Raw genomic sequence first — 21,290 nt, forward strand, 5'->3', positions numbered from 1 at the left:
GGGCCGGCCGAGGGCCGCTGCGGGAGCTGCTGGGACTTGTAGTTCGCCCGCGCCCTCGGCGGCCGGCGCCATCGCTGCCCCCGCCCCCCGGGCCAAGCCTTTGTCCCGGCTGGGGCCACCCGGGCCAGCGCGCGTCCAGGCTTTGTCTGCACTCTACCAGCCCGCGCCACCCTGGCACGATCCCTCCATTCACCCAAGTGCCTCTTTCGCCCCCTTCTCCGACTCTGATCTTGACTCTCTCCATCTGTATCCCTGTCTCTGTCTCCATATGTACATCTCTCTTCCATTCTGTCCCCTCCTCCCCGTCTCTTTTGCCTTCACCCCCTTAAGTAAATTATTTGATTTATTGTGTATGCGTGCCGTGCTGCCCATAGGGAAGTCAGAGGACAATTTGCAGGAGTCGGTTCTCTCCTTCCACCGTATAGGTCTCAGGGATGGAACCAGGGTTGACCATGCTTGACCGTGTACCTGTACGTGAACCATTTCTCCAGTGTTCTTTTCTTTCTCTTTTCCTACCAGAGTCTCTCTCTTTTCTCTTTCAATTTCTTTGCCTCGAGCGCGGTCATTTTGTCTGCCTCTGACTTCTTTAGTCTCTGCTGGCCTCTGTCTTGGCCTTTTGCCCATTTCTCTATCTTGGTTCAAACAAGTGCTATCATGATAATATTCAAACACATAGGCAAAGGGAGGCTTTGAGAAGTCCTGCAATTAAAAAATGTATCTGTCTTTGCCTCAACCAGTATTATCTCAAAAAGTTTAGGACTGTCAAAATGGCTCAGTGGGTGAAGGTTTGTGTGAGACAGGTGAGGTTAGAGGGGTGACCCCGTCCGTAATCTGCTTGCTGAAGAAGCTTAAGGACCTGACTTCAGACCTCTGGCACTGATGTAGAAAAAGAGACTCGGTGGTGGGCACCTATAGTCCTAGATATGAGGTGGCCAAAACAGAGGAGGATCCAGGGCTCACTGGACAGCCAGTCCAGATGAGTCAGTGAGTTCCGGGTTCACTGAGAAACTCTGTTAGCCAACAAGGTAGTTCAGTGGGTAAAGATACTTGCCCAAAGGCCAAGGACCTGAGTTTGATTCCTAGGCCCCACATGGTGGAAGGAGAGAACTGTCTCCTACAAGTTGTCCTCTGACCTCCACCTACAAGCTATGCATACCCCACCACATAAACAAACAAACAAATAAATGAATGAATGAATGAATGAATGAATGAATGAATGTAATTTTAAAAAATCAAGGTCGTTAGGCTGTGGTAGTGCATTCATTTAATCCCAGCACTCAGGAGGCAGATGTAGGCCAGTCTCTGAATTTGAGGCCAGCCTGGTCTACAGAGCTAGTTCCAGGACAGCCAGGGCTACACAGAGAAACCTTGTCTCAAAAAACAAAACAAACAGACAAACAGACAGACAAACAAGTAAATAACTAAGTTAAAGCTAAATAAGGGGGAGCAACCGAGGAAGACACCCGAGGTCGACTCTGAACTCCACGCGTGTGCCTATGTGCAGCTGTTTGTTCACAGAATCCTTCACTGCTTTTAGGTAACTCTTTCATCCCCCGCCCCCAATAGTGAAGCCTGGCACTTCCATCTTCTCAGGCTCCTCTTCTAATGGCGGCAGTTCAGGAAGCTGGCACAGCGCTGATTTCGGAACACTAACGCAGTCCATCAGCCAGGGCTGAGGAAGGCTCTAGACCAAACACTCCCCTGCACCACAGAGGGAATGAAAACAAGCCCTGGCAGCTGGACCCGGACGCGCCTGGGCATAAACAATGGTCACAGGGTGAAACAGCACAGCGAGGCCACCCTCTCACCATATCTGGACCAAGAGAGACGCAAGAATAGGCCATAGCCGGAACAATGACCACACATCCCCCCTTCCCCAGAGCATAAATGACTGCCTCTGTCTGCCTGCCACGGCCCACACTCCACTTTCAACCCTCCCTCATCTCTGAGATAAAAGGAGCTGGAGTCCCAGCCACGGACCACACCAGCCATAACTGCTTCCATTTTATCTAAAGCCGTCCAGCACAAGTGCATGCCCCCCCCCTCCAAAGTCTTTAATACTCCCTGCTAAAGAGCCTCCTGTTTTCATCTTGGGCTCTTTCTCACTGAACACAGAAGCTAGTCTTCCTCTCTGCTTTCCCCCCTCACTCCCTCTCCTGGGTCTTATGTAGCCCACATGTAAGAGACCTCAAACTTACTATGTAGCTGAGGAAGGCCACCCTGGACTAAATGAGACCCTTTTTCAAAGATAAAGAAATAAAACAAAATAGACAAAAAGAAACTAAAAACAAAATTCCCCCAAACAAAACTAAAATATCAGGAATCACCCCCTGGGAAGAAAAAGATATTGAAATGCCGAGTTCTCGCCCTCCATCATGTGCATTCTCAGGATGGAATTCAAGTCTTCCTAGCTGGCCACAAGCCGGACCTCCTGGGCCATCTCACTGGCCCCTTCAGGGAGGTCTTAAAAGACATAAGCTTCTTGTATACATTCTTTACAAAGAAGAGATTGTTTCTACTCCATGTGAAATTGCTGGAGCTGAATTCTCTGTCCGCACTAAATGAAGACGGTAATGAGGTAGACATAAAACTGGGATGATCAGAGATAATCTAGGGGGATTCTAAAGCCTGTTTCTCCTGACATATTAAATACTCCCTATCCACAGAACCTAAGTAGCCCTTTCAGTAGTGAGAGCTCACTACAGGCTTTATTTACCCTCCGGTTAGGATATGACTTCCAACTAGATGGATGGTCTGGACAAATGTAGGTCTGTTGCTAGGAGACAGGCTCCAGCAATATTAGGCCCTGGATGAAAAAGATGTGGTATGGCCAGGCTTGGTGGTGTACACCTTTAACCCCAGCACTCTGAAGGCAGAAGCAGGCAGATCTTTACGAGTTCAATACTGGCCTAGTCTACTTAGTGAGTTCTACGCCAGCCAAGGCTGTATAGTGAGATCCTGTCTCCAAACAAACAAAAACAAAACAAAACAACATTGTGATGAGAGCCAGAAGGATGGCTTAGAGGGTAAAGGTGCTTGCTGCCAAGCCTGATTTAACTTCCCCCTCACCCTCATTGTGGAAGGAGAAAATCAACTCCTACAAGCTGTCTTCTGACCTCCACCCAAGCAACGTGACACACGTGCCCCACAACAACCTGCACTAAGTAAATGAATCTTAACACACACACACACACACACACACACACACACACACACACACACTGAAACTTTTATAAGGCTGGCATGCACTTTAATTCCAGCACTCAGGAAGCAGAGGCAGGTAGATCTCTATGACTTTGAGAACATCCTGGTCTACATAGATAATTCCAAGCCAGCCAGAGTTACATAGTGGGATGTTGTCTCCAAAAGAAAGGGGTGGTGGTGCCCTGAAGAGCTGGCTTGGCAGTGAGATGCTCTTGCTGCTCTTACAGAGGACCAGAATTCCCCGAATCCACATAGAGTAGTTCACAAATGCCTGTAACTCTAACTCCAGAGGACAGGATGCCCTCTCCTGGCTTCTGTGGACATAACAAAGACACACATAAATAAAATTAATATTTTTTAAAATTAAAATAACATTTAAGGCCTGAAGAAGTTTGGATTGATACTGTCCCTGGAGCCCCAGGTCTCTACCACACTCAACATCCCTGCCCAACGCCTTTGTCCAACACTAGCCATCTTCTCTTTTTTATATTAACTACTTTAAAGATTAAAACAAAAGATGTACTTATTCTTATGTGTTCATATGTGTTTCGTCTGCATGTCTGTCTGTGCTCCACACAGAAGCAAGTGCCCTAAGGATCCAGAAGAGGGCGTCAGACCTGGAGTTACAGACAGTTGATTTAGGCACCATGTGGGCACTGGGAATTGAACTCGAGTCCTCTGGAAGAGCAGCAGTGCTCTTAACTGCTGAGCTATCTCTCCTGCTTGATTTTAAACTTTTTCTTTTCTTTTCTTTTCTTTTTTGGTTTGGTTTTTTGAGACAGGCTTTCTCTGTGTAGCCCTGGTTGTCCTGGAACTCCCTCCGTAGGCCAGACTGACCTCAACGCAGAGATCTACCTGCCTCCCGAGTGCTGGGATTAAAGGAGTACACCACCACTGCCTGGCTGATTTTTAATTTTTTAATTATGTGTCTATGTGCATATCTGTGTGTGTGAGAGAGAGAGTTCAGTGCATTCTGAAGCTGGGGCACTGGGGCTGGACTCACAGATGGCTGGGAGCCACTGGATATGGGTGCTGGGAATGGAACTCTGGTTATTGGCGAGAGCAGCAGGGCTCTTAACCACTGAGCCATCTCCAGACCCACACTATTCATAGACTGTGTCATTCCAATGTCAGAAGAGCCCTCCACTTCCAGGAGATCCAGTGTCTCCTTCTGGCTTCCACAAGCAGCAGGCCTGTCCATGGAGTGCAGACATACGTGTAGGCAAAACACATGCTGTAAGAGAGAAAGAAAGAAAGAAAGAAAGAAAGAAAGAAAGAAAGAAAGAAAGAAAGGAAGGAAGGAAGGAAGGAAGGAAGGAAGGAAGGAAGGAAGGAAGAGAGAAAGGAAGAGAGAGAGAGAGAGAAAGAAAGAAAGAAAGAAAGAAAGAAAGAAAGAAAGAGAAAGAAAGAAAGAAAGAAAGAAAGAAAGAAAGAAAGAAAGAAAGAAAGAAAGAAAGAAAGAAAGAAAGAAAGAAAGAAAGAAAGAAAGAAAGAGAACCTCACAGTTGGAGAGTGCCGTTCACCATGGTGGGGTGGCAAAGCAGCAGGAGCCAAGGCAGCCGGTCACACCACCTCACCGTCAGGAGGCAGCAGGCAGTGAGGAGGGCTGCTTACGCCACTTTCTCTTCTCCAGGCTGGAACCCTAGCCCATGAAATTGTGCGCCTACATTCAGGGTCTCCTCGCCTTAGTTAATCTAATCTAGAAACTCTCACGTAGACATGCTCAGAGGCTTGTTTTCATGATTATTCTCAAGTCTGTCCAGGGCAGCCACAATGGCTCAGCAAATAAAGGCCTTGCCACAAAGCTTGGTGCTTGGGGACCTAAGATCTATTCCCTAGAACTTAAACGGAGAAAGGAGAGAACCAATTCCTGCAAGTTGCCTTCTGACACCCCTCCCCCACCGTGGCTCATGCACAACCATGCTCATACACAAGCAAATCAACTTAAAAAAAAAAGGAAAGATAAAGGCTGTCAAGTTGACAATCACGTGATATTTATTGCTTGCTCGGGCAAGGGTACATGGGGAGCTGGGGGCCCTGAGGGTCTACTCTCTGTCCCCAGCAGCCGAACTTTTGGGGCGTGCCCATCGGCACATGGCTCTCCTGAATGTTACTTTGCTTCTTCACCAGTGGGCCTCGGTACTTGAAAGGAAACTGGTCTTGATAGTGGGTAGAGAAGAAGCGCTGTCCACCCAGCTGGGGCTCTATGTGGCTGTATTTGCACTGTGAAGTCAAGGTAGGTGGTCTGTCAGACAGCCTGGTGGTTGCTGACCCACCCTGGCCACCTCTAGACCACTCTGGGGAGGACATTGGAGGGCAAGAAGAGGCTCAGCCTAGTGGTCATTGTACCTTGTGTGGGAGGACCCAGTTCCATCCCTGGGCCCACATGGTAGAAAAGAATTGATTACTGCAAGTTGTCCTCCGACCTTCCCATGTATACCATGACATGTGCGCGCGCGCACGCGCGCGCGCACACACACACACACACACACACACACACACCACTAGAATAAAATGTCATAAAAATAAAACAATCGAGGGCTGGAGAGATGGCTCAGAGGTTAAGAGCACTGGCTGCTCTTCTAGAGGTCTTAAGTTCAATTCCCAGCACCCACACAGTAGCTCACAACCATTTGTAGTGAGACCTGGTGCCCTCCTCTGGCCTGCAGGCATACATGCAGACAGAACACTGTGTATGTAATAAATAAATCTTTAAAAATAAACAAATGAACAAATAGATACATAAAAGCAATTTTTAACTAGTCCCTAGAATGACCCCAGGACTTTGGATGGTCCTGGGTGGGCTCTAAATCCTCTTTTGAGATTTAAACCCTGTCTGGTAATAAATGTGTCTGAGTTGGTGTGGGCCTGAGAGTGGGGAGAAGCTGCGGATAACCTTGAAGCTGGGTTGTCATTAACAGGACCCCTGAATTCTGAATGGTGGTGCATGCCTGCAACCTCAGCACAGGGGAGGTGGAGGCAGGAGTCCAGCTCAAAAAAACAAAAACAAAAACAAAAACAAAAACAAAAAAAAACAAAACAAAAACAAAAAAAAACCAAACCAGTCAGTCCTCAGCAGTGATACAGTTACATTCAACAAGGTTGATAGCCGACCTGACTGTGATTCTGAGACTGGGGTTAACATAGTTTGAGGGATGCTAATGACACATGCATCCCATCCCTCTGGCTCACCTTCTGTAACAGTTCTTCCGTGATGGCAGCTCGAACTATTCCATGAGGCTTCAGCATCTTTTGGTTCATGGTTAAAAAATCAGATTCTGGAGATTTGGGTTTGGGAAAAGTTGGGGAGCAGAGGAAACGAATGAGGCAGGATATGAGGGACTAAGGGTGGAAGTTTCGGGGCTCAGGCACCTGGGTTGAACTGAGGCTAAGACGGAGTGGCGTGTGGGCGGGGTCAAACCAGAGGTGTCGGAAGGGCGGGACCAGAGAAGGCACTGTGCATTGCCAGAGTCTGACAGAGAAGGCCTTAGAGATGGATGAGGGAGAATAAGAAAGGGAGAGGGCCTTGGCCAGACCATAGAATTGAAGTTACGCAAGAAGTTGTCAACCCAAGGTGGGATCAATTGGAGGTAGGTGGTGGTAGGCACTTTGAGGGGCAGAACTTTGGGAATGGGGAGGGGCTTTAGGAAGGGGAGGGACTTGGGGATGTGGACGGGGCTTCTAGGGAGCTGTGAGAACTCAGAAATGGGCAGGTCTTTGCAGATGGGGTGAGGCTTTCAGTTACAAGAAAGGCTTCTAGACCTAAGACGCGAGTATTTGATGGCGCACGCCTTTAGTTCCAGCATTCCGGAAGCAGAGGCTGGTGAATCTCTGAGTTCGAGGCCATCCTAGTTTAAAAAACGAGTCCCAGGACAGACAAGGCTATACAGAAAAATCTCGTGGGGCAGCGGAGAGGGGAGGGGAAGAGAAGCAAGTACTTGGAAGTGGGGATGGGCTCCCAGGGGCGGAGGAGCTTTCAGTTATGGGCAGGGCCCATGGGAACATCAGCAGGTCCTTGGAGATGGAGAGGGGACCCCAGGCATGGGCAGGTATGTGGGGATGAGAAGGGAATTGGGGCTGGGGGTTCTGTAGTACTGGTCCCATGTTTTCAGATGTGAGGGGGATTTAAGAGTGAGGTGGTGTTTTCAGCAATGGACAGGGCTTCCAGGGACAGAGGCAGGTCTTTAGCGTTGGAGGGGATGGGGTTTGGGGCGGACTTCAGGAAAAGACAGGTTTTTGTTGAGGTGAGGCTTTCAGTGATGGGCGGAGCTTGCAGGAACCAGGGCGGACCTTTGGGGATGGGGCGGGGCTCTCAGGAACGGGAAGGCCACACTCACCACCTGTGCCCTCAGGCAGGTTACTCTGCAACAAGGAAAGGTTAAGGGCTCTCTGTATTGGTTTGGTATCCGGAGGGCAGTAGGCTGAGCCCGTGGAGGTTTGGAAGAAGTCTCCCAGCAGTTTTGCTTCTCCCAGGGTCACATGATCCTTCAGTTTCTCATGGGACACATGTCGGCTTGGAGGCTGAGTCACAGGAGGCGGCTGTAGGAATACAGGCTTCTAGGGATCTTTGGTCCAGGGGCTCCAGCACTGAGAGTCACTCATGCCTCATGGATAGCTCCCACCCCCTGGGTTCCAGATGGGCTTAGATTTAACTCAAGTGATTGTATTTTACAGACAACCATTGAGGCTGATACTGGCATGGGTCAAACCCAGGACCTGCGGTCTACACTGAGCTCCACCTCTTGCTGTGCCCTTGAGACCCCCTTCTCCCCCACGAGAGCGCACTGGCACCTCCTCCCTCTTCCTGCTGACCTCACCGTAGAAGAGCTTTGTGGAGGTAGCCAGGCTGCCAGGGCCAGGGCACCAGTTTCCTTTCAGGATGTGTGACTCCGGGGTCTTATCGTGGTGAAGAACAAAAGGCTCTGCCAGAGGAGGGGTGTGTCAGAGTTAAGCAGCAGAGACCGCGCTGCAAAAGAGCGGGGGGTGGAGTGGACGCACACACGCACGCATGCACGGTGGGTTCTCACCTGGCTCTCGGGGGTAGAAGTGGTCATTCATGGTGGTCCTGTCATGGAACAGGCGGTCTCCAGGACTAATGCTCACCTGGTGGATGTGGGCTGCCGTCTGGGCCTTGTCATACCTCAGGCAAAATAAGTTAGGATCAAGGTAGGGCCTCAGAGTTTTCAGGAAAAGCGATAGGGACCGGTGAACCGTGGCTGAGCCTGGGGTACGTCAACTAATATTTGTATACATTTTGAGACGGTCTCACGATGTAGCCCTGGCTGGCCTGAAACTCACAGAGATTTGTCTGTCTCTTCCTCAGGAGCTGTGTTGGTTAGTTTTTGTCAACTCAACAGAAATTAGAATCACCTGGAAAGAGCTACCCTCCACTGAGGAACTGTCTCCATCAAATTGGCGTGTGGTGCCTGTCTGTGGGGCGTTTTCTTCTTTAATGGCTGATGTGGGTGGTGCCATCCAGGGCTGATGATCCTAAGTCTATGCAAAAGCAGGCTGAGCCAGCCCTGGAGAACAAGCCAGTGAGCAGCGTTTCTCCAGGGTCTCTGCTGAAGTTCGTGCCTCTAGGTTCCTCCTTGAGCTCCTTTGACTTCCTTCAAGGATGGGCTGTAACCCATAAACCAAACACTTTCCTTCCAAAGTTGCTTTTGGCCTCTGTGTTTATCAGACCCACGGAAACCAAAGCAGGACAGGAGTGCCATGACTAAAGGCATGTGCCACTGTGCCTTTTTATTACTTATGTACTTGTTTGATTGCTTATTCATTTATCTATTCTTTATTTATGTTTTTGGAGACTGGATTTCTCTGTATAGCCCTGGCTGGCTGTCCTGAAACTCACTCTGTAGACTAGGCTGGCCTTGAACTCAGTGATCCACCTGCCTCTGCTTCCCAAGTTCTGGGATTAAAGGCGTGGGCCACCACCACCTGGCTATTTTTTTATATTAATTTTTTTAAAAACTTATTTTACATACCAACTACAGTTTACCTCCTCCTGTTCCCTCCCCCCACCTCCTTTCTAGTCCCCCGCCCACTTCCACTCCTCAGAAAGGGTAAGGCCTCCTGTGGGAGTCAACAACGAATGGTATTTCAAGTTGAAGCAGGACTAAGCTCCTCTGCCACCTGGCTATTTTTAAAGACTATTCTTTTATGTGTATGAGTGTTTGCCTGTCTATATGTAAGTACACCACATGTTCCTGGTGTTCCTGGTGCCCATGAAAGCCAGATGATCTCCTAGAACTGGGGTAACAGATAGTTGGGAGCCACCATGTATGTACAAGGAATCAAATTCAAGTCCCCTACAAAGCAGCGAGTACTCATAACTGCTGAGCCATCTTCCCAGCATTGATTTATTTTAATTAATTGATTGATTTTGAGGCAGGGTCTTAGTATGTGGCCTTGGCTGGCCCAGAACTATGTAGACAAAGCTGGCCTCAACCTTACAGTGGACCACCATTCTCTGTCCCCCAAGTTCTGGGACTCAGGGTATTCACCTCCATACACAATTTTCCCCTTTAAAAAGTTTTTATTTTTTTATCTGTATGGGTATTTTGCCTGCATGTATATCTTTACACCACATTCATGCCTGGTGCCTAAGGAGACAGGGAGAAGGGTCAGATCCCCAGGAGCTGGAGTTACAAACAGTTGTGAGCTGCTATGTGGATGCTGGGAATCAAACTTGGGTCCTCTGGAAGAGCAGCCAGTGCTGTTCACCAGTGAAGAGCACGCCCACCCCTTTTTTTCAAGACAGTTTCTTTGTGTAGCTCTGGCTGTCCTTAGAACTCGCTTTGTAGACCAGGCAGGCCTCAAACTCACAGAGATCCGCCTGCCTCTACCTCTTGAGTGCTGGAACTAAAGATACGCACCACCACTGCCTAGCTCTCTCCATTTTTTTTTAAGATTTATATTTTATTTTTATTTTATATGTATGTGCATGTGCCATATGTTTGTGGGTGCTGGCAGAGGCTAAAAGAGGGTATTGGATCTCCTGGAACTGGAGTTATAGAACCAAACTCTGGTCTTCTGCATGAACAACAAGTGCTCAACTATGGAAATATCTTTCCTTCTCCTTGTTTATTTTAGTGTGTGCTGCTATACATGTGTTGTGTATAGATAGGATGTGTGCAAGTGTGAGCCTGACTGTGCGTGTGTGTGTGTGTGTGTGTGTGTGTGTGTGTGTGTGTGTGTACACCTGTGTTTGTTCCATGGTGCACATGTGGAGGTCAGAGAAGAGCTTATGGAAATCAGTTCCCTTATTTCACTATGTAGATCCCGGGGATTGAACTCAGGTCATCAGACTTGGTAGCAAGCTCCTTTAACCACTGAGCCATCTCATTGGCCCATGCCTTGTGCTTTTGAGACAGAGTCTCACTGAACCTGGAGTCAGGCTGGCAGCTGACATGTCCCAATGATCCCCTATCTGTATGCATCACACCATGGGGATGACAGGCATGTGACCACAGCCAGCTTTTTAGGTGAATGCTGAGGATTTGAACTCAAGTCCTCATGTTCATGCAGCAAATACTTTTACGTGCTGAGCCAACTCTCCAACCTCCCGCAGGGTGCTTTTAGTAGGCAGTGTGGCACTGTGGTGGAACATGGATCGGACTTTTTCAAGGCAAGCAGAAGTTCCAGAGCCCTGCCTGATACACCCACATGCTGCTGAAAGCCAACTGTGGGCGACTGTGTCCTTTTGTACCTGTCTGGTGGCAGCTCCTGAGGCATGTAGGTTTGTTTCGTGTATGAGCACAGGGTGTTGAAGCCAGTCTGGGGGTCTCCTAGGCTCACACTGGAGGAGGCCTGTGGGAAAAGGAGGGTGGGAAGGTCAGAACCACTCTAGCTGCTGCGACTGCCCCACCTCCCCACAAAGCCAGAGACACCTTGATTTACCCTCTTACACATCAAGGCAGGAGGACCTGGGAGGGCCTGGAAGTGATTCTGGTAGGTGGTGTCGTCCTGTCCCTTGTAGTTCCATTTCAGGGGGTTGCGGCCCCCTAAGGAAGAAGAACGAGGAGGGGTGGGAGAGAATGGGACTGATTCTCTGCAGCCTTAGGCCACCTGGGATTCTATCCACAGGAAGGTAGGCTGAGCAGCCCTGATCATTTGAGACTGAAGGATCTCTGCAAACTATCACAAAAAATAATTTAAAAAAAAAGGGGGGGGGTTGTTGAGATGGGTTGGTGGGTAAAGGCACTTGCCACCAAGCCTGATGACCTGGGTTAGATCCCCGAGTTTCACATGGTGGGAGAAAAGTATCTCCTGAAAGCTGTCCTCTGACCCATACCTGAACCCTGGAACATGTGCACATGCGTATAAACACCATAAATGTAAGGGAAAAAAAAACTACCAGGTACTGAGACAGGCACCGAGGCTAAGTCCATTTCCCTCTGCTCTCTTTCTCTCTCCCTCCTTTCCCCTCCTCCCTCCTTCTCTGAGATGGGGTTTCATGTAGTCCAGTCTGGTGTCACACTTTTCTCGCAGTCGAAGATGGAGGGAACCGAATCTCCTGCTCCAGCCTCCCTGCGGCGCTGGCCGTACGGGCTCGGCCGCTGCCCCCAGGCTCCTCCCTTCTTTCTCCTGTATTTCGTTTCAGGGTGGTTTTGTGTGCATTCAGACAGTATTTTGATCAACAGTCCTAGCTGCTTAGGACCTCTCAGTTCTCGGCCTTCCGAGTGCGGGGGCCATAGGCCCAGCTCGGGCTGAGTTGGACTTGGTATTCTCTCACTCATTTTGCACACCCTTGAGGCTCAGAGACTTGAAGTGGCCCAGAGAGAAAGGAGGATCACAGTAGCTGAACAGTGGGAGAGCACTGCCTGGTATGTCTGAGACCCAAATTTCGTCCCCAACAGGAAAAAGAAAAGGCAGTGAAGCACTTGTCTCAGTCATGAAGACATGGGGATGGATCTCCACAACCCACATAAAAAGTCAGGGTGGTGGCACACGTTTGTAATCTCGGCGCTAGGGAGGCAGATCCCCGGAGCTCACTGGCCAACCAGCGCAGCCCATTGAGGATGTCCCAGGCCAGTGACAGACCCTGTGTAACGAACCGAGAAGCTGGTTCTGAAAGTCAGGTCCCCTCTCCCATTTTAAACCTAAGCATGCAGGTCTTAAAGTGTTCTCCATGGCCCCCTGTCCAAGGATGGGCTGTCCCCCAGCTCTGTGACGAGGAGGGAAGAAAACAGAAAAAACCACCCAAGAATGAAAACATCATGTACTTGAGAAGAGCCTCTTCCAACAGACACCACTGTTGCTCATCCCGTCATGTAAAGCCCCTGTAGTGGGAAAGGGCTGGGATTAAAGGCACGCGCCTCCATGATGTCAGTTCCTGCCACACGTTGTGAGCGCTTGTTCTGACGTCTCTTCCACCTGCTCTTATTTTTCCTTCACCTGGAAGGCTCCCCTGTGAGGAGAGCCTCACTGCTCTGCCGAGATGGTCTCAGTCAGGATCAATGGGGCTTCCCCAGGCGGCCTCTGCCAGATGCTTTGAGTATGAGAATGTTTGACTGGATAAGGCTAGTTTCTACTGGGCCATAACTTGCTTTTTCCCTGTTATTTTGGCTTGCTATATACTATAAACTCACTCATTCAACACCGAAAGTATGGCTATCATAGCTCATTCTCTTGACCCACAAAATGCCCTGTTTCAAAATAAAAGATGGAAGATGCCCGAGCTCTGATACTCAAGGTTTTCCTCTACGGTACACACCTACACCCAAATGCACACACAGAAACCAAGAATCCCAAAGCCCAACTCAAAGGGAGTCCTCTTACTGACAGCAACTGCACTGGAGTCATTGCCAGACAATTCCAAAAAGACTAGGGCCTCACACACACTAGCCCAGTGTTCTACCAACGAGCTATATTCTCAACCCTTTTTATTCTGGGAACCTCACTAAGTCACCCAGGCTAGACTTGAACTCTTGCTGTAGCCAAGGCTGGTCTTGAACTTCAGTCTCAGCTTGTGAAGAGCTAAGATCACAGGCATGCACAATCATGCTCGACTTTTTGGTGTGTGTGCGTGCATGTGCAAGAGAGAGAGAGAGAGAGAGAGAGAGAGAGAGAGAGAGAGAGAGAGAGAGAGAGAGAGAGAGAGAGAGATGTTCAGGTCTCAGAACAACGTGCAGGAATCAGTCCTCTCCTTCTACCTAGGGATTGAACTCAGGTCATCAGGCTTGGCTGCAAGCGCCCTGTCTCACAGTTTCTGGAACCTATGTTTTCTTGATGTTTGGAACTGGCTGATTCTTTCGTGGAATAGTGCTGCTGCACTGTGCATGGTAGGATCTGGGCAGCGAGTCAAGAATTTGCAGCAATCCCTTTCCCTTAGTTCCCGAGTGCTAGGATTACAGGTGGGAGCCACCATTCATATTGGGGATTTTTGTTTTGTTTTGTGTGTTGATGTGTGTGTGGGTGCATGAGAATGTACATGCATGTGAAGGCCAGAGGTTAATGTCCGATGTCTTCCTCAATTGCTCTCCATCTTATTTTGTGTGACAGAGTCCCTCACTGAACCTGGAGCTCTCTGATTCAGTTAGATGGCCAGCAAACAGGGAAGAGAGAGAGAGAGAGAGAGAGAGAGAGAGAGAGAGAGAGAGAGAGAGAGAGAGAACGCAATGGAACGATCTTCCTGTCTCTTTCTCCCGAGCATGCGTTGCTCCACCTGGCTCTAACATAGGTATTGGGGGTATTGGGGGGTAGAACTCGGGTTCTCTTGTTTGCACATCAACCAGTGTACTGACAGAGTCAACTCCCGAGCCTTGTTTTATTTTTTTGAGACAGGGTCCTAGGCTAGTCTTGAATTTACTATGTAGCTGAACTCCTCATCTTTCTGCCTTCACTTCCCCAATGAAGGGCACTTCCTGCCTTCACTTTCCCCAATGCTGGGATGATAGGTGTTGGCCATCATGCCTCGTTTATACAGTGCTGAGGTTGCGAGCCACATCCTCAGCCCTGGCGGTTTCAGCAGCAGCATCTTTGGTCTCTACTAGTTGGCAACTAGAAGCATTTTCCTCGTCAAGATGACAAGCGGCTATTTGGGTGGGGGGTTGTGAGGAGTCCTTGAGCGCCCTTAGGTGCACATGGCCAGGGCGCGCGCTCACCCAGGTGGCTGCTGGGCACACGGGGCTGCGCGGCGGCGGCGTACGGCTGGTAGTGCGCCTTGTAGGAGGTGGCCGGGATGCGCAGCTGCTCCCTGTCGCCTGAGGGCACCGAGTCGCGGTCGAAGATGAGGCGCGCGCCTCGGATGTCTTCGCGGCCGTGCGGCGGCAGCTCCGGCCAGCGGTAGTCCGCGCGTGCGGTGGACAGGTTGAGGCGAGGGCGCACGTCCGCGTGCACGTGCAGGTTGCTGATCTGCATGGCTCGCGCGCGTTCCATTGTCTGCTCCCGCAGCTCGTCCAGCCGCGGCGACTCGGACGGCGGTGAGAACGCGCGGTGCATCTCGGACACGCGCTCCTCCGAGTCCCAGCGTGCTTCCTTTTGGAAGACTGTGGAGTGCGTTGGCGAAGCTGGGAGCCGCTCCGGGGTGGCGGAGAAATAGGCCGGGAAGTCCCGGTGCGTCGTGCACTGCATACTACCTTCGGTCAGCCGTGGATCGGGGCCCAGAGCGAAGTGTGAGGCCTTGAGGAACTCCATGGACATCGGGCACACTGGCATCGTGAGGCCCCGGCACCACCTGCGAGGTGCAAAGACAAAGGCCTGAACCCGGGACAACCGCCTCCTCTACCCCAGAACAATGCTGCTTTTCAATCCTTGGTCTGACCCCAGGAAGAGGAAAAAGACAGTCTCTTACTTGGCTGCTACTGTATAGGGGTACTGTGGTACTGTGCCCGGTAGTTTTGTGTCAACTGGACACAAGCTAGAGCCCTTGTAGAAGAGGGAAAGTTAGTTGAGAAAATGCTCCACTAGGTTGACCTGTGGCATATTTTCTTCATTGATGATTGATGTGGGAGGGCCAATCCACCGTGAGAGGGACCATCCCTGGGCAGGCGTCCTGGGTTCTCTAAGGCTGAGCAGGTCGTGAGGAGCAAACCAGAAATCAGTACTCCTCTATGGCCTCCGTATCAGCTCCTGCCTCCAGGTTCCTGCTCTGACTTCCCTGGATGATGGACAAAGCGCTGTAAAATGAAATAAACCCTTTCCTCCCCAACTTGGTTTGGATCATGGCGATTCGTCACAGCAATAAAAAAACCCTGAGATAGGTTACCCGGGACATCAGTTAGCAAAAATAGATCAAGAACCCTGAGCTTTTGTTAGCTGATGATGGGGCTGGGAATCACATACATATATGCATGGCTATTTAAAGACTGTGATGGCCAGTAAATGAAATCACCTAGGAGGCAAACCTCCAGGCAGGCCTCTGAGAGATGACGTTGGAGGTTAATTGAGAAGAGAGACACACACTAAAAGTAACCCTGAGCTGGTTCCTGGACTGTATAAATCAGCGGTTCTCAACCTATGGGTCACCCCCTTTGGGGGTCAAATTACCCTTTTCCAGGGGTCACAGAACGCCATCAGAAAACACAGATATTTACATTACCATTCATAACAGCAAAATTGTAATTATGAAATAACAACGAAAATAATTTTATGGTTGGGGGTCACCATATGAGGTATTAAGGGGTTGCAGCGTTAGGCAGGTTGAGAACCTCTGGTATAAGTGGGGAGGTGAGCTGAGCACAAGTACTGGTAGCTACAGATGCCATGTGATCAGCTGCTCAGGCTTCTTCTGCCTGCAGCTTTGAACGGTCATCCTGCTGCTCAGCCAGGTGGGTCTTGGAACAGAGCTGCCTCCTCCATCTTCCTTGATGCTACTTAGAGACCCTGACTGTCCACGGTCATTCCTGGCTTCCAGGCTCACCTCCTCCAGAAAGCCCCTTCCTGACTTCAGCCTGCTGTGTGCTCACATTGAACTCTTTAAAAAGCATACATTAGGTGCTTGATTCTGCAGCACATGAAAATAAATAAAGTAAAAGGGAAGAAAAGGACATGCATTGGGCTGGCATTCTGGTACATTGGCAGGATGCTTGCTCAGCATGCATTGGGTTGGAGCCCCAGCCCTGCATAAACCAGGTGTGGTGGTACAGGCTTGTCATCCCAGCAATCTGAAGGCAGGGGCTGGAGGATTAGAAATTCAAGGTCGTTTTTATCTGCATGGAGAACTCAAGGTTAGACTGGACTACATAAGGTATTGTCTCAAAAAGAAAACAAAACAAGAGCTGAAGATTGGATCAGTCTGTGTTACCCCGCACCCTTGTTAGCTGGCAGAGACACTGGGGTTCCTGAGGTTCACTGGTGCCCAGCCTAGCTAAATCAATGAGCTCTGAGCTAGTGAGGGACCTTGTCTTAAGGCAATTTTGAGAATGACACCTAAGATTGTTCTCTAGCCTACACACACACACACACACACACACACACAATCAGCTGGCTTTGTGTCAGTGATTCCAGAATTTAGAAGGTAGAGTCAGGAGAATGAAAAGTTCAGGCTCAACCGTAAATGCGAGTTTGAGATCAGCCTGGGCCAATGAATAAATGAAATAAGGGACTCTGCACCACAGGAGCAGGTAGTGTTCATCTGGCATGCACGAACAAACCAGTCATGGTAATACACCTATAACCCAAGGTTAGAAGATGAGAAATTCATGGTCACCCTTGACTACATAGCAAGTTGGAGGCCAGCCTAGGCTACGTGCAACCCTGTCTCAGGTTAAAGCTTCAGCTAGGTGGTTGTTGAGTGTGTGCCTAGCATATATGAGCTCCTTGGTTCAGTCCCTAATACTGAGGGGTTCAGGGACAAGAACACAGACCTACCTCACTGGGCTAATGAATCTTGAACTTAGTGCCCGTCTGGTCCCTCAGACTCCCTCTGGTCCTGGTCATTCCAGGGGATGGTCTTCTGGTCCTTTCTAAAGGTTAACCCAAGGTAGTCTAGTCCAGCTCATTGTGACATTGTGACCTCAAGAGTTCCCCCAGATGATGTTGTCACAAGGTACCCTACTACCTCTGGGGGCAGCCTGGAGGACCTGGGTTTGAATTCTGTCAGAGACCCAGGCAAGCAATTTGAGTTTTCAGAACCTTAGTTTTCTTGATTTAGGAAACAGAATTACTGGGGATGTCTTTCTGAATGCTGTGAATGTGTTGCTCTGATTGATTGATAAATAAAATGCTGTTTGGCCAGTAGCCAGGCAGGAAGTATAGTATAGACAGGACAAGCAGAGAGGAGAATTCTGGGAAGTGGAAGGCTGAGTCAGGAGTTGCTGCCAGCCGCCATCACCATGAGAAGTAAGATGTAAAAGTACCGGTAAGCCACAAGCCACATGGCAAGGTATAGATTAATAGAAATGGGTTAATTTAAGATATAAGAACTAGATAGCAAGAAGCCTGCCACGGCCATACAGTTCATAAGTAATATAAGTCTCTGTGTGTTTACTTGGGTCTGAGTGGCTGCAGGTCCGAGTGGGACTGGAGAAAACTCCAACTACACAGAATGGATAATAGTGATGAACTTAGAGAAAGCAGTGTGTCTGGGGCTATTATTTTTAAAGTTTTTCTTTTCATCTCTATCTTGACACTGTACACAGGGACTGATGTCCTTCAGTCACTGGCCCCTTCTAGGGCTCACAGAGAACCTTTTAAAAATTTAATTCCCCCCCCTTTTTTAAACTGTTTGGTTATTTATGTATTTACTTATTTATTGGCTTTTCTTTTTTTTCTCTTTTTTTGAGACAAGGTTTTTCTCTATATCCCTTGGCTGTCCTGAAACTCACTCTGTAGACCAGGCTGGCCTCAACTCAGAGATCAGTCCGCCTCTGCCTCCTGAGTGCTGGAATTAAAGATGTTCACCACCACTGCCTGGCTTTAACTGTTTAAAAATTACATTTTATGTCAACTTAATTGACACAACCAAGAATCACTTGTGAAAAGAGTCTCAGTGAGGCACTGTGTAGATCCAGCTGACCTGTGGACATGTCTGTACCGGATTGTCTGGTGTGGAAAGACTCAGTCCCCTGTGGGTGGCAATATTCCCTAGATAGAGGGTGCTGGAATGTATAATACAATGTGGAGAAACTAATGAGCACATGGAGCAAGAAAGTGAGCCGATGCATTTAATTTTCTTTGCTGTCAGCAGCAGATGTGATGGTAGCAGCTGCTTGAAGTTCCTACCTTGCACTCACAATGACGAACAGTAACCTGGAACTGTCAACTGAAATACATCCTTTCTCCCCTAAGTTGCTTTTTTTTTTCCCCAGAGTATTTAAACCACAGCAATATAAATGGAACTAGACACATTTATTTGTATATATTTGGGTGTGTTCCATGGTGGTCTGTGGATATTAGGGAACAATTCTGGGGAGTCAGTTCTCTCCTTCCACCATATGGGTCCTGGGGATTAGGTCATCATGTGGGTCATCAGGCTTGGTGGCAAATGCCTTTATCCACTGAACTGTTTATTTTTGAGACAGGTCTCATGAAGCCCAGGTTGCTCTCCAACTTGTGATATAGTCAAGGATGACTTTGGACTCCTGCTTCCACCTCCTCAGTGCTGGGATGACAGATGTGCTCCACCATGTCTACTTTATGTGGTGCTAGGGATGGAACCCAGGGCTTGATGCATGCTAAGCAAACACTCTACCAACTAAGCTACAGTCCCAGTACCCCAAGGAACCTTTTAAATGGATGTTTCCTCATTACCCAAACTACCAAATGGTTGCTTGGAAACATACTCTTGGTTAAATGCAGTCTGATTAATTTGACTTGTCACTGTGTGTGTGTGTGTGTGTGTGTGTGTGTGTGTGTGTGTGTGTGTGTGTGTGTATGTGTGTGTGTGTTGGGGTGTTTTAGAAAGTATGTAGAGGATTTGTTTGAGAGTTTTCGGGGGGAGAAGGAAGTGGGGCTTTCTGGCTGGGGTTGAAGCTCACCTGGGTTACAGAACTGCAACGCCGACACTTGCCTAGATGTTTTCCTTTCTTCTTTTATCGTTGCCATGGGTAGAACTCAGGCTCTCCTGTATTGGTAGGTAACTGCTCTGCTGGTAAACCAGGCAAGGTGGTAAATGCACCTGTAATCCCAGCATTGTAATCTCAGGAGAGTCAGGAGGAGTCACCACAAGTTCAAGACCAGCCTGCTCTACATAGTGACATCTTGTCTTAAAAAAAAAAAAAAAAGCCACGCAATGGTGGCACAGACCTTTAATCCCAGCACTTGGGAGGCAGAGGCAGGTAGATCTCTGTGAGTTCAAGGCCAGCCTGGTTCCAGTGAGTTCCAGCACAGGTAGGGCTACACAGAGAAACCCTGTCTCAAAAAAGCAAGCAAGCAACCAAACAAACAAACAAAAAGTGATGGGTGGGGGCAAAGTGGATCAGCATGTGAGGGCACTTGCCATCAAGTCTGACGACCTGAGTTTGATCCTGGAGTCCCACATGGTAGAAGGAGAGAACTGAATCCTGAAAGTTGTCTGGTCTCCACAAATTCATCATGGCATGCATGCATTCCTATCCCCATAAAAATGTTTAAAAAGTGAATTTCAAGCCAGGCGGTGGTGGTGGTGCATGCCTTTAATCCCAGCACTTGGGAGGCAGAGCCAGGCGGATCTCTGTGAGTTTGAGGCCAGCCCGGGCTACCGAGTGAGTTCCAGGACAGCCAGAGCTACACAGAGAAACTCTATCTTGAAAAAAACCAAAAAAAAAAAAAAAAAAAAAAAAAAAAAGTGAATTTTATTTATGTAAATTATACTTTATTAAAATCTGTTAGAAAGAAGAACACCCCCCGACACACACACACACATACACACACACACACACACACACACACACACACACACAGAGAGAGAGAGAGAGAGAGAGAGAGAGAGAGAGAGAGAGAGAGAACTTTTTTTTTTTTTTTGTAAAGCTGAAGGCCAGGCATGTGGCACATCTTTAATCCCAGAATTCAGGAAGCAGAAGGAGGTGGCTCTCTGTGAGACTCAGTCTTGTCTACATAGAGGGTTTCAGGCTAGCCAGAGCTACTTGCTGAGACCCTGTCTAGAAAAGCAAAAGTTGAAGTTCTAAGAAACACCAGAGCCGTTTGGGTGGTTTTCTTCCCACAAAAGCAGTTCCAGCCAATTGTGGCATTTGTCCCCTGGGTTGAGGCCAGCTCTACTCCCAGCCTCCAACCCACCCCAGGGCTTTGGTCCAGCCAGCCAGACACAAACATTTCCTCCTCATTCTCTTGTTGCTGGAAATGCAGGCTTTGGAGGGCAGATCTCGGGGTGCTGGGGGGGAGGGTTGGGGGTAGAGCTCATCAGTAGGGTGCTTGCCTAGCATGCATGAAGCTCTGTGTTACTTGAGTCTCTGAATTGTTTTAAGGAAGAATCCCAAGAAATGAAGCAGGGACGAAGCTGCGATGGGTGGAGGAAATCCATCTCATAAACTAGGAACAGAGGTGTGGGGTTGGTGAGATGGCTCAGAGGATAAAGGTGTTTGCCACCAAGCTTGGTGACTGAGTTAGACCCCTGGGACTCCTGTGGTGGAGGGAGAGAACCCCCTGATGTTGTCAGACAGTCCCATGCACACCACACCACAGCATGCCCACCCACCCACATCCACAGTAAATCAGTGCAAAAGGAACGGGGGTGGGGGGTGGGGGGGTGGCCCCTCCCCTCTGTGCTCAGCTGTGCTCGCTGCCTGTGTTTAGAGACACGATTACAGGGTGGCCTTGTCTCATGTGGGCATTCTGTGTTGGGGAGGAGGACATTGACTGGGGACCAGTGGTGACTGCCAGACCGTGCCTGGCAACTCCAAGGCCAGCTAGGAAGGCCAGGGCAGCCTGAGTATTTTCTCAAAGGTCAATCAAGCCCAATTCTTCACCATCTGGGAGGTGCTGGGAGAGCCAGGCATGGCCTGCAAAATTCAAAGCTGTGTTTCAGGGTAGTGGTGGGGGTGGGGTGCTGCGGAGAGCCTGGCAGCATTCAGGGGGTTCAGAGAAGGCATCATGCAGACACAGGCCATTGGGATCATATTCAAGGGGTCTTTGTGAACGTGGCTGTGCTCACCTGGAATTTCAGCATTTGTGAAGTGGAGGCAGGAGGACAGCTGCAAGTGAGG

The 21,290-nt window shown here is 49.1% G+C and overlaps 1 protein-coding gene across 1 annotated transcript; it reads right to left on the reverse strand.

The window, feature by feature from the left end:
- Nucleotides 1-5,181: 5,181 nt before the first annotated feature.
- Nucleotides 5,182-17,153, reverse strand: Saxo5 (stabilizer of axonemal microtubules 5). Its single transcript, XM_006970198.4, has 9 exons — nucleotides 17,020-17,153; nucleotides 14,313-14,884; nucleotides 11,107-11,210; nucleotides 10,916-11,016; nucleotides 8,232-8,344; nucleotides 8,017-8,126; nucleotides 7,542-7,743; nucleotides 6,397-6,482; nucleotides 5,182-5,427 (listed from the first exon to the last, which is right to left on the reverse strand). The coding sequence occupies exons 2-9, from the start codon at nucleotides 14,863-14,865 to the stop codon at nucleotides 5,200-5,202; spliced, it is 1,497 nt and encodes a 498-aa protein (XP_006970260.1). The 5' UTR covers nucleotides 14,866-14,884; nucleotides 17,020-17,153; the 3' UTR covers nucleotides 5,182-5,199.
- Nucleotides 17,154-21,290: the final 4,137 nt, after the last annotated feature.

This window comes from Peromyscus maniculatus, chromosome 23, assembly GCF_049852395.1.
Source record: "Peromyscus maniculatus bairdii isolate BWxNUB_F1_BW_parent chromosome 23, HU_Pman_BW_mat_3.1, whole genome shotgun sequence".
NCBI classification, from domain to species: Eukaryota; Metazoa; Chordata; class Mammalia; order Rodentia; family Cricetidae; genus Peromyscus; species Peromyscus maniculatus.

Bases quoted from the DNA above. Each gene is read 5' to 3' on its own strand.
- Saxo5 (XM_006970198.4), bottom strand. From the start codon at position 14,865: ATGCCAGTGTGCCCGATGTCCATGGAGTTCCTCAAGGCCTCACACTTC. The intron at 11,211-14,312 runs GTGAGCGCGCGC...CTTCTTCCTTAG, and splicing joins TGTGCCCAGCAGCCACCTGG to GGGGCCGCAACCCCCTGAAA. The intron at 8,345-10,915 runs GTACAAAAGGAC...ATTTTGCCTGAG, and splicing joins CAGGAGCTGCCACCAGACAG to GTATGACAAGGCCCAGACGG.